The sequence below is a fragment of the Diabrotica virgifera genome, chromosome 1 (assembly GCF_917563875.1).
Source record: "Diabrotica virgifera virgifera chromosome 1, PGI_DIABVI_V3a".
Classification (NCBI taxonomy): domain Eukaryota; kingdom Metazoa; phylum Arthropoda; class Insecta; order Coleoptera; family Chrysomelidae; genus Diabrotica; species Diabrotica virgifera.
Window position 1 is genome coordinate 172036945 of NC_065443.1, and position 12852 is coordinate 172049796.

General features: G+C 32.9%; 1 protein-coding gene across 4 annotated transcripts in view; it reads right to left on the reverse strand.

The window, feature by feature from the left end:
* The window catches only part of LOC114340291 (uncharacterized), a 903606-nt gene that overhangs the window by 38131 nt on the left and 852623 nt on the right, over positions 1-12852 (reverse strand). For all 4 annotated transcript variants that reach the window (XM_050641761.1, XM_050641762.1, XM_050641764.1 and 1 more), the window contains one exon: positions 5607-6889. In XM_050641761.1, the coding sequence (XP_050497718.1) occupies positions 5607-6889 (1283 nt within the window). The remainder of the gene's footprint in view (positions 1-5606; positions 6890-12852) is intronic.

Consider the following 12852-nt stretch of genomic DNA (forward strand, 5'->3'; position numbering starts at 1 on the left):
TATGCAAAAAAAAGAAAAATTTATATTTTGTCGATAAAATATTAAACAATCATCTCATCTTTATAATCTCTATAAGTTTGATCAATGTATCATGATTATTTTGGTTATTATTGCGATCGTAAATTGTTAATTAACAATTGAATTGTTGCTAAAATATTCGTTTAATTTTCACCGGCTTCTGGAATTACAATCTATACCAAGAAATCTTTGATGTCACTAAGATATTCAATTATTGATTAATAATTACTTACCTAAAACTTTATTTGAAAATTATAGTTTTTGTTAGGAATACCCGCATTTTCAGAGGAAAATTTTCGTCGGAGGAAATCGTGAAAAACATATCTCTATGCAGAATTTAATTGCGGTGAATTTTTATTTGGGTGTTTTTGTTGTAAAGTTAAAATCTTCGGAGTTATAGAGCAATAATTGAAAAAAATACGATTTGTCGGCGCCATTTTGTTTATAAAAAAAGTAGCACACTATCTGCGGACTTTGCATACCTATATTATTAATATATAGGATCTTTTAATTCGATTCCAGCAATAAAATTGCTGGTAAATAACTTTTCCATGAATCTTGCTAATTAGCCCAGAGTAAACAAATGTATGACATGTACAAGCAGGAAGAAACCAATCCCGTAAGCTTAATGTCATACAAGAACATATTCTACACGAAATTTAATTTGAAATTAAAGCCATTAAAAAAAGACACCTGAAATGTTTGCGATACTTTTAAAATGAAAATAGATAATGAAAAGGATGAAGAAAAAAAAAAGAGTTCAAGCAGGAGCATACGAAGCATTTGCAAGTTGCAGAGGAGGCACAGAAAATGAGAACAGATGATTTTAAGATAGCGACTGAACAAACAAATCAAGAGTGTTTAAGTTTTGACTTGGAAAAAAACCTACCGCTTCCCAGAATACCTACAGGCATCGTATTTTATAAGCGTCAGTTGTAGGTGTATAATGCAGGAATACACAGTGCTAAAGAAAATAGAGGATACTGCTACGTTTGGGTAGAAGGTTCAGCTGGAAGGGGCGCCCAAGAAATAGGCTCTTGCCTTATAAAACATGTTACAACTAAATTAACTCCAGAAGTCAAACATCTTACGATTTGGTGTGATTCTTGCGGTGGGCAAAATCGAAATATTAAGTTAATACTTATGCTTAAATCAATTTTGCATGGGACACGCACAAACCTAGAAAGCATTACCGTAAAATATCTCTGTTCTGGTCATAGTTTTTTGCCCAACGACACTGATTTCAGTGATATTGAGTCGGCTCTTAAACGACAGCAAAGATTATATACCCCAAATTACTATATCGAGGTAATGCGTTTTTGTAGAAAGCAGAGACCATTGGTAGTAACCCAAATGCACGTCGAAGATTTTTTAGGCGTAATAAACATTAAGAAAAAAATTTCTAATCGCAAAGTGACCGAAGATAAAGAAAAAAATAATTGGTTGAAGATTAGGTCAATCAAAATGCCCATTTCGGCTAATGATACAACAACACGATTTTTCACAACCGTATCAAAAAATTTATATCAAAAAATCTTCTCGAGGTAGAACTGCTAACGAAAAAATCTTTAGCGATTTAATACCACTGTGGCCTAACGGGAAGCCTATCGCTGAGGCGAAATAACAAAATTTAAAGGAAATGATGCACCTTATTCCTGCTGATGCATTGACTTTTTATCAAAATTTGCAGGGTGCCAATGTAACTGAAGATGTTGAGGTTTACAATGTCAATGTTGAAGATCTAGATTCTGAAGTGGATGAAGTAGATTAATATTAAAATTTATTAAATTAATACGTTAAATATTCATATCCTTAACTTCCTGTAAATAAAAATAATTTTTCTAACTTTACTGTTGTCTTTATTTAATATTGTTGGTATTAATTTCCCACTTTGCAAAATGCAGAAACCTACCAATCCACAAAAATTTGCCATTTCTCTTTTTAATATTTACAATTAAAATATTTAAACATGTAGAAAATACCAAAATATTTATCCACAGTCAAAAAAAAGTTAAAAAGTAGTAGCAACATATCCTACAGATTTTTTAAATCAATAAAAACTTTAAACTTGATTATCTCAGTTTACCACTATTGAGGGTTGGTAGCTTTCTGCATAACGCCATCCCATTAATATTCAGTTGAGCGGCGTTTTACTGTTGGAGGTGTGAAATTACATAAACAAGAGATCAGTTCATCAAACAATTAGAGCTTTTGTTTATGGAATTACGCACCTCTAACAATAGCAACCTGCCGAGTTGAATATTAATGAGTCTCTTAGATAGCTGGTACTACTTTACATATGTTTTCTTAAGGTGTGTCTCCATCGAGGCAACGTACTTCAACTTTTGTGTTTTACAATGTTGAAATAGGTTGAATTAAGTTTCACATTTTTGTAACAAAGTGTCTCCTCCCAAGCAACTTTGTTGTACCAATGTAGGAGTTTGTTGCGACCAGATGCATTATGAAGTATCCACTGAAGCAACAGTTGTTTATTATGTGCCACGAAAGAGGCACCTGCTCCGGATTTCTTCCTAGCCTTGTATTTATTCCTCTCTCTATAGAACTGGGCTTATAAATTTCTTATTTTTCGTTTTGCCTCCTCTATATTTTCACAATTTATACTGCTACAAATCTTGTACCAGGCATCATATTTAGCTTCTCCGCATTTATAATTTTTGTTAGTTGCATTCCAAAGACATGTATTATACCATTTTAATAACCAAATTCAGAAAACCAAACAAACAATTCGAACCTGTCAACAACTAGCGACTACGGCTAACTGCAAGCCGTCCATACTGATCTTAACATTTATTTTGTCGCTGTTGCACAATATTGCAATGATTCCTTTTATATTTACCGCCGAAGAAACACACAACATAACATACCCCAACTGCGACATAAACATACTGCAATACAGTGTAACATATTACAACAACAGTCAACTTTTATGTTGTTGTTGCAGTAATTTGCGGTATGCTGCTTTGGTGAAGACAAAGCTTTACCTTATTAGGTACCTATACGAATGACAGTGGTATACAATAAAAATAAAATATAAAATATGAAAATATTAACATGTGGATAAACAATATCCGTCGGGTATTAATTGCCTTTTTACTCGTAATATAAATAATATAATTCTCTTATGTTGAGGTCTGAGATAAAAAGAATAACTTGTTGTTGTTTTTGATCTTTCGTGTAGGGTAACTGTATTTTTCAAGACATAGATTTTTAAAAAAACCTATACAGAAGTAAAAACTTCAAATTGTATTTTGGTATAAAATCGTTTTATTTAAAAAACTATCTAAAAGTCATCCACATGGATTGCAAAACGTTTTCGTTCTGAACAGAACATCTTCAGTGCATTCCGCAAAGTAGTTGTAACTAGCACCAGGGCAGCACTGGTGCTAGTTACAACTACTTTGCGGAATGCAATGAAGATGTTCTGTTCAGAACGAAAACGTTTTGCAATCCATGTGGATAACTTTTAGATAGTTTTTTAAATAAAACGATTTTATACCAAAATACAATTTGAAGTTTTTACTTCTGTATAGGTTTTTTTAAACTATGGTATACAGCCAACTATTGGGATTTTCCCATTGATTTTACATAGATTTTTATTTCAAAAGCCTACAGTTTATTCACAAAAAACATGATTGTCGGTGAAAACCATATTGAAGACGAAACAATCTAGGAAAAGCTTTAGAGAAAGTAAGTACCTACCCAGCTACAATTACTTGAGATGTGAGCTAGATAATAATGAACAATGGGACAGCAGCCTTAAAATAAAATGACGCATTGGGATGGCCAGAAGCTTTTTCAATAAGATGAAAGCAGTATTCGGACTGGGACGTTTCGCCGTCGCCGTTTCGCCGTCGCCATTTCGCCGTCGCCGTTTCGCCGTCGAGCCATTTCGCCGTCGGCCGTTTCGCCGTCAAGCCAGTTCGCCGTCGGCCGTTTCGTCGTCGTCATCCCGGCATTGGTTAAGTTTACAATAACGTGATAACCTACTAACTTTTTTTTATACTAAATGTCAGTGTAAATAAAATGCTGATGTTGCTAGTAAAACCGCGTAAAACCAAGTTATATTTTCGTATTCAACTATACATTGTTTTCGTCTGAAAAATAAAATATTTACAATATTAAAAATATTTAAAAAGTTACATTTCATAATTATGGGCAAGTCCTCTAAGATATTCTAAAATATCTCCATCGGCATTGAAGTTTCGGACTAATCTTAATATTGAGAAAAGGGATTTCAATTTCAATTGTTTTTACTGTATCAAAAATAAAAAACTTCATTATGCAAAAGTGATAGTATATAATCGTTCGGAAACCATTCAAAACTTATATACAAGTGATGATCATCCGGAAATTATAAGTACGAATGCTAACAACGAAATGGCGACGGCGAAATGGCTCGACGGCGAAACGGCGACGGCGAAATGGCTCGACGGCAAAACGGCGACGGCGAAATGGCGACGGCGAAACGGCGACGGCGAAATGTCCTAGACCCAGCAGTATTATACAATGGAAAACTGGGAATAGAAATAACTAGATTATTGAGATGCTACGTATGATGTATATGGATAATTACGGACGCAACTGAAAAAAGACTTGCCAGCTTTAAAATGTGGGATAAAAACAATAATATAACTCTTCAGAACCGCATCAGACAGAGAAAAATAATGCGTGATGATTGACAATGTCCTTAAAAAGGATGAAGCACACGGAGAAGAGAAGACAGTTTAATGAAAGTGTATAGGTTCTGGCAAGCGGTCTAACGTCTAACTGTGTATACTTTTACATGCATATGATAGACGACGGAACTGACGTCACATACTGTTTACAATTTCTGACGTGAAGTTAAAGTTGACAGGTGTTTATGAATTTAATAAATAATAAATATTTTATTTGGTGACACATTTTAATGTAAAACACATTGCAAAACAGGTAACATTACGTATTAAGCAAGTATTAAGTCAATAATTTAATGCATTCCGCCATTCCTGTTGATAAATCAAGAAATCATTCCGGAAACCAAGAGTCGGCCATCGTTATGTCAAGTTATCGGCTACTTTTTATCGGCTACTTTGGACCCAAGAATTTTGTTCATAATTTTGTTCTGGTTTCAAAACATAATACAGTTGATTGTCGACTGTCAACTGTAGTATGAAGTTGGCATGGATATTACCACCAATTTAGAACTTACTAGAAGAACTGAACACCAAGTATTATACATAATTAAGAGTGGCCAACAAGTTAAGCAATATAATACAGATGGTAATAGAAATAAGGCAGGCTAATGCTAAGGCGGTCATGTAATATTGTTCCTACTAACAAACTGGTATTTTTATTTAAAATTATGTCATATTGCTCCTACCGTCATTACAATCTTAAATCCTAATCATGTTAATAAATATCTTGAAAGAATTGATTTTTGCTGTAAATTAGTAATTTAATAATTTAGTAAAATATTTTATACAAAAAGTATTACCCAAACATAGCGTGGCAAAATGCGCCAAACCAAGTGCAAAAAACAACACTTAAAAATAACAGCAGCAATTAAATTATCTGAAAGAAAAACTTACCCCTAAACTTTGTAGTCCTGATACATCGTACAAGCTATTAATCCTTTCCATGCCTTCTCCTTCTTTATTTTGTTTTTCAATTTTATATTTACCTTGCCAGTTAAGGGTTAAAAATGATTTAGATCTAGAAACAGGTTTAGGTGGAGACCATGTGTTTTCTTTTGAAAATGATTCCGAACGAAAGACACTTGAAACTGGTCCAAAATTTCTAGCGGTGTTAACTTTATCAGGACGAAAGAAATTGTATTCTCTTTCTTCTGGTTGACTGTCTACACTTATTTTTCTTGCAGATATATTTTCCATTGATGTTGCTGCAAAAGACCTGTTTACATTAGACGAGTAGGTCTGTCTTTCTATGACCGTCTCTTTAGACCTGTTAATGTATTCGGTGTTACTTCTTACTGTATCATCTTCAAATACCTTAATTTTTTGTTTAGGCCTGTCGTAAGTGGATATTTTGAAATTGGGCAACGTATTTGTATTTGATTTGGGTACGAATTTAGGTTCTCTCATTTCTTTTTGACTAGATTTTTGGACCTCAATATATGTTCTTTCAAATTTATTTAAAGAGTGAGAAAAAGTATTTTTTTCGTTCATTTTTAGACTGGATAATTCTCGATTGTATACTAGAGTTTTGCGTTTCTCTAAATTTTCTAGTGAAAGGGTGTTTAGAGGTGGTTCTTCTCCAACAAACGTGCTAACAGATTGAACGGATTGAGTGTCCTCAATTGACTTGAGCTTTTCGAAAAGTTCTGGAGAAGTTACCACAGAATCTTTAAAATCGGTTATGGATACAGACTTCGCCTCGGACAGAGTATCTTCATTTCTTATCGGACTTGAATCTCTAAAAGCCTTTGGAGGTGAAGGCAGTTGGTATTGCCAGTCTATTTCTTCTAAGTTTTCTTTTTCAGTTTCGATGCCAAGTTCTGTCAGACTTTCATTTTCACTTGTGATAGTTTCTGAAATAGGTTCTATAGATTTTTCTGCTTCCTCGATTACAAGAGCTTCTTCTAACCTTTCTTCCACTTTTTCTTGAAGTTCTTCGTGTGGTTCCTTCCCAGGTTCTACAAATTCCGTTGGTTCGTCCACAAAAATAGGGGGAGGTGGAGGAGTTATTGGTCGCAAATCTTCTACTTCTGATAACTTTTCATTCGTCTCAGGAGCTATACCACTATCTGTAGAGCCGAAAGGTTTTATAACATCCGTAGAATCCGTTAAAGTATCAATTGCGCAAGACGTGATAGATGCTAAATTATCTAGAGCTTGATGAGACGATAAGGATTCTGAAAAAATAAATTTCAGTTTGAAAAATTGACCTTTTCAAGATAGACAAACGTCTAACTACAAATGAAAGCATCTACTGAAGGAAGTGTCACGTCTACCGGGATGTTAGTAAATACTAATACATGGGAATGCTAATTTTGTTACTTTGCAATATTTATAAGTGCCCACTGTCTCGCCGACTAAATATATTATAATAGTTATTTTAGAAGTACTTTGCAGATGACTCATATAACGAAGCTTTGAACCTAACTAGTAACGAACATTAGGGTAGAGAATCGAACAATCTCGTTAAAAAATGCTGGAATATGTATCATTTTATTTTGAGGACAACAAAGATCCCGGGCAGATTGATATTTAAAATTATCCCCCATCATATTACAGCTCCAATTTTTTTAAATGAGAAAGTAAATCATTTAAATGAATTTGAACACTTAAAAATGTTCTTACAAATGTATAACACTTTGATTCCAACATTTATGGATTTTAAGTTATGTGAGAAATATTTACTACGGCTCATAATATTATAAAGAAATCAATATATTTTATTCATTAGAAGTTTTTTTGAAATGTTCGACTATTTTTTGTTGTAAATAAATAAAAATATTCCATTCAATTTTCTTTAATATTTACTTTATTAGTTGCAAATTGTTATAACTGAATTAATGATTGGAGATATGACACATATTGCAAATATCAATAAGAAAATTTTAGTTGTTAATAATTACTCCAATTATTATAATAGGAGGTATTGAAACATAAATAAACTACAGAGCTCTTAATTTAAAGCTTAAACTATTTTTAATATTATAAAGGATAATCAATATGTTTCCCATTTACTTCTTGGCAGTAATGCAACCTATTTTGTATCGTTTTCTAAACTCTTTGCAATATGTACATTGTATATTTTGATCAATACGAAGGCATTCTGAGATAATTTTTGGAGTAGCTGGTTAATTGTATCTGGATCTGTTTGATAATCATTTAATTGTGTGTAAATCTACAGAAAAAAATTGAACTGAGTTGTCATTTGTCCCCGTCGGCGAAGATACTGGAATAAATACGTTTCACCATTTAAATTACTGTTCATGAATATTGAATTAACAATATACACTGGTCACAGAAAACGAGCACCCCAAAAAATGGGTCATTTTTGATGACTCGTATCTCCTAAACCTGTTGTCCAATTTAAGTAATTTTTTTAATAGCTTATAGCTTTATTCTTTAAGAATATCGCTGTAATAATATTGTTGCTAAACAGGTAAATTTTCATTGTATACCGGGTGTACGAATCAAACTGTGTTTTTTCTCAAAGTTTGCAACAACCTGTGGAATATTCTAGCATTTATAAAATACTGAAATTAAAACCCAACTATAGCCTCACGTTTACTCAACATTTTGTTTTTTGATTCATTCGCTTATGTTGGATAATACAAAAGTTAGGTACTTTAACAACTAGCCATGTTCTTCATCAGTACAAAGTGTTTCTAAATAAGTGCGACAAACCTTAAGGGGTAATTTTGCATTAAAAAATAATGACAGTTTGCTCTGTAAGTGTATGTCTGCAAACACTTCGTTTCCGAGACACGGGATGTTCAATTTTTTCTTACAAACTGACGATTTATTTATTGCTTTAAAACCGGTTGAGATATGCAAACGAAATTTGGTGGGTTTTAAGACTTAGTTATTGCACATTTTTTGACATACAATTAAGAATTTTATATTCACACCATTGGCGTGAATGGTGAATATAAAATTCTTAATTGCATGTCAAAATATGCGCAATAACTAGCTCTTAAAACCTACCAAATTTCGTTTGCATATCTCAACCGGTTTTTGGGCAATAAATAAATCGTCAGTTTGCAAGAAAAAATTCAACATCCTGTATGTCGGAAACGAAGCATTTGCGGACATACGATTATAGAGCAAGCTGTCATTATTTTTTAATGCAGAATTACCCCTTAAGGTTTGTCGCACTTATTTAGAAACACCCTGTAGTAATGAAGAACATGGCTAGTTGTTAAAGTACCTAACTCTTGTACTATCCAATAGAAGCGAATGAATCAAAAAACAACATGTTAAGAAAACCTGAGGCTATAGTTGGGTTTTAAATTCAGTATTTTATAAATGCTAGAATATTCCACAGGGTGTTGCAAACTTTGAGAAAAAAACACAGTTTGATTCGTACACCCGGTATACAATGAATATTTACCTGTTTAGCAACAATATTATTACAGCGATATTCTTAAAGAATAAAGCTATAAGTTATTAAAAAATTACTTAAATCGGACAACAGGTTTATGAGATACGAGTCATCAAAAATGACCCATTTGTTGGGGTGCCCGTTTTCTGTGACGCGAAGTGTAGTTAATCAAAAAGTCGGAGAAGACTAGGCAGATTTCGCAGCGGGGAAAGTATGCTTAGATCACATTTACACGGTCGAACAACTAATAGAAAAAAAAATGGCCAAAAATAGATCCGTCCATCTGGATTTTGTAGTTCTTAAGAACGCATATGACTCGATACCTAGAACCAATCGAAGTTCCACGAATATTATTAAAAGCAGAAAAATCACTCTACAAGAGCAACAAAGTAGCTATCAAAACGGACAATAGAATATGCAGTTCACTTAGGACGACAAAGGAATTACTACAGGGCTGCTCCACATACCCTAACCTGTTCAAAATATTCCTGGAAAAAACCCTGAAACGGTGGAAAAGAAAGTGCAAAGAATTGGATATACCAGTAAGGAACGAATATTTATATATCCTAAGATTTGCTCACGACCAAATAGTGATCGCACAAGACGAAGCTGACCTGAGTTTTATGACGAGAAAACTGAAACAGCAATATACAAAGAATGGGATGGAAATAAACCTAAAGAAAACTGAATACTTGACAACGGGAAGACAGAAATAAAACAGCTGGAAATAGATGAATGTAAACAAATCAAAGGAACAGACAAGCACAAGTATTTAGGTTTTATAATATCAAACAAAGAAACAACGAAAGAAGATATAAAAAATAGACTAGGACAAACAAGAGACTGCATACGAAAATTGAATCCGGTACTGTGGGATAAGAACATCAGCATAAAAACAAAAAGGTATCGTTTTGTTTTGTGGTAAAACAAAAGGTATAAAAAAAAGTATAGGTACAACTATCTCCCTCTGCAACTTAAATCTGCAACGTCTTTCCTTAAGTTCCGTAAAATGACAAAAGCTATCTGAAAGACCAATATTAGATATTTAGTAGAAGAATTTCGTAATCAATAACTAAGAGGTTACAGTACCCTTACGTACACCACGTAACCAATTTGTCTGAAAACCGTAAAGAGAAGAGATGACAGACATTCGTTTATGCGATGCAAGTGACCTTCTTGAGGATTTTTGTTAACTCTGTTTACCTGTACAATAGTATTATACAGGGTGTCCCGAAAAGATTGGTCATAAATTATACCACAGATTCTGGGGTCAAAAATAGGTTGATTGAACCTCACTTACCTATATACAATAGTGCACACAAAAAAAGTTACAGCCCTTTCAAGTTACAAAATAAAAATCGATTTTTTTTCATATATCGAAAACTCTTAAAGATTTTTTATTGAAAATGGACATGTGCTATTTTTGTGGCAGCTTCATCTTAAAAAAAATTAAAGTAAAATTTGTGCACTCCATAAAAATTGTATGGGGGTTTTGTTCCCTTAAACCCCCACAATCTTTTGTAATTAAATTATTATTGTGGCACCTTTAGTTAAACACAATGTTTTTAAAACTTTTTGCCTCTCAGTACTTTTTCGATAAGCCAGCATTTATCGAGATATTTTGAGTATTTGTCGAATCCACCACATATTTGTATATGGTTAAGTACGATTATAGATACCTGAATAATCTGAAAATTTATTTATAATTTACATTTTTAGGTATATTTTGAAAAAGAAGCCACATATCGATAAAAGGTGACTTATCAAAAAAAAAGACTAAGAAGCAAAAAAGTTTTAAAAACACTGTGTTTAACTAATGGTACCACAATAATAGTTTCATTGGAACGTACACAAACATTTGGGGGGTTTAAAGGAACAAAACCCCCGTAAAATTTTTATGTAAATATATTAAAAAAGAAGCCGCATCTCGATGAAAACTCGCTTATAGAAAAAATACTAAGAGGCAAAAAAGTTTTAAAATTGTTGTGTTTAACTAATGGCACCACAATAATGAATTAATTGGAACGTACATAAAAGTTTGGGGGGTTTAAGGGAACAAAACCCCCATAAAATTTTTATGGGGTGGACAAATTTCACTATAATTTTGTTTTAAGATAATAACATAATATCCTGCCATAACAATGATACATGTTTATTTTCAATAAAAAATCTCTAATAGTTTTCGATATATTGAAAAAAATCGATTTTTATTTTGTAACTTCAAAGGGCTGTAACTTTTTTTATGAGCACATTTGTACTAAGGTAAGTTAGGTTCAATCGAACTGTTTTTGACCCCAGAATGTGTGGTATAATTTATGACCAATCTTTTCGGGACACCCTGTATAAGTGGTACTCGACATACGAGGGTAATTCGTTCTGTAACCTTGCTCGTATGTCAAAGCAATTTTCCCCATTGAAATTAACTGAAATGTCATTAATCCGTTCCAGTCCCAAAAAACACCTCAGTAGTTACTCGTACACTCATGTTTTTCAATAATTTCACGTTTTAATTCAATCAACATCATCTTCTTCGAACCCATGGTTATAAAACTACATGTGAAACAACTTTATCAAAAGTACTTCGAAAACAAGCAAAGGCGACAGACTGAGGTCTAGGTCTATAATAAAAAATTACGCAGTGTAAATTACACAAAGATCGAGAGTGCAATATGGTTGGGATGGGAACGTGGAATACGAATTTTTGTCGGATTTAATTTACAATGTGTATTTAATTTGTCGGTCCAAGTAATAGTCACGTACAGACCTGTAAAATGTTGTTTATGGCGGGGCCGTAAAGATCTATTACCAGTAAAACTACTTTTTATTTTATAATAGGTACAAGTTAGAAGTAGGTAGTCAAAAAGAGGCATGGATTTTAATAAAAAGCGCTTCCTCGTATCTCTAATTTTGCTCTCATCTCAAAGCAAAACATCGCTCGCTCGGCGACTCGTATCTCAAAACACTCGTATATCAGGGCGCTCGCTCGTATATCGAGGTACCACTCTATAAGATACTCAAGACACCCAAGATATTCGATCTGTGATACCCAATATTTGGATATCATATTCAGCAGCCTAACTTATTAAACTTATTAGTTCTTAAGGTTGATTATTTGCAATTTATTTACATAAATTTTGCAGTAGGTATATTGTTTTTGTTTTACTTAATTATTATTTTTTATTTATATTGACGATTTATGTAATTTTAGCAAATTGCATTTGTTATTGTTTTGTTTTTCTGACTGTTTGTAAGCTTTGTCTATAAAATTGTACAATTTTCAACGACAATAAAGCATATTTCTATTCTATTCTAAAAAACTCTCGCCTAACTCAGAAACCGTAAATTTTAGAATGTTATACATTTTTAAATTTATTGAGTGTAGCACACGTTGTTCAATCATCGTTAAATCATCGTTCAAGTGTACCTTCTTATTTAAAACATCGAAGTTGTAACTGTCACATGAAAGAGGTAAGGTTGTCCTAACGTGTTGCTTTTGACCTAAAAGGTTTTTAAGGTCTCATGTAAATATTTAAAGTTCCAAATTTATGTAAGGTAACTAAACGACCCGCAAATTCGGGTCATAGTAGAGTATGGACAATGAAGAGATGGATGAGCATAAAAAGAAAACGTTGGAAACGTAAGTCGTTATACTTTTATGAGAAGAGGAACAGTAAAAGGCGAAAAAAATAGATTGTAAAATGTCAAACACTGGAAAATTTTGCAAGAAATGACAAAATTTAAAGATCTGTCAAACAGAAATAA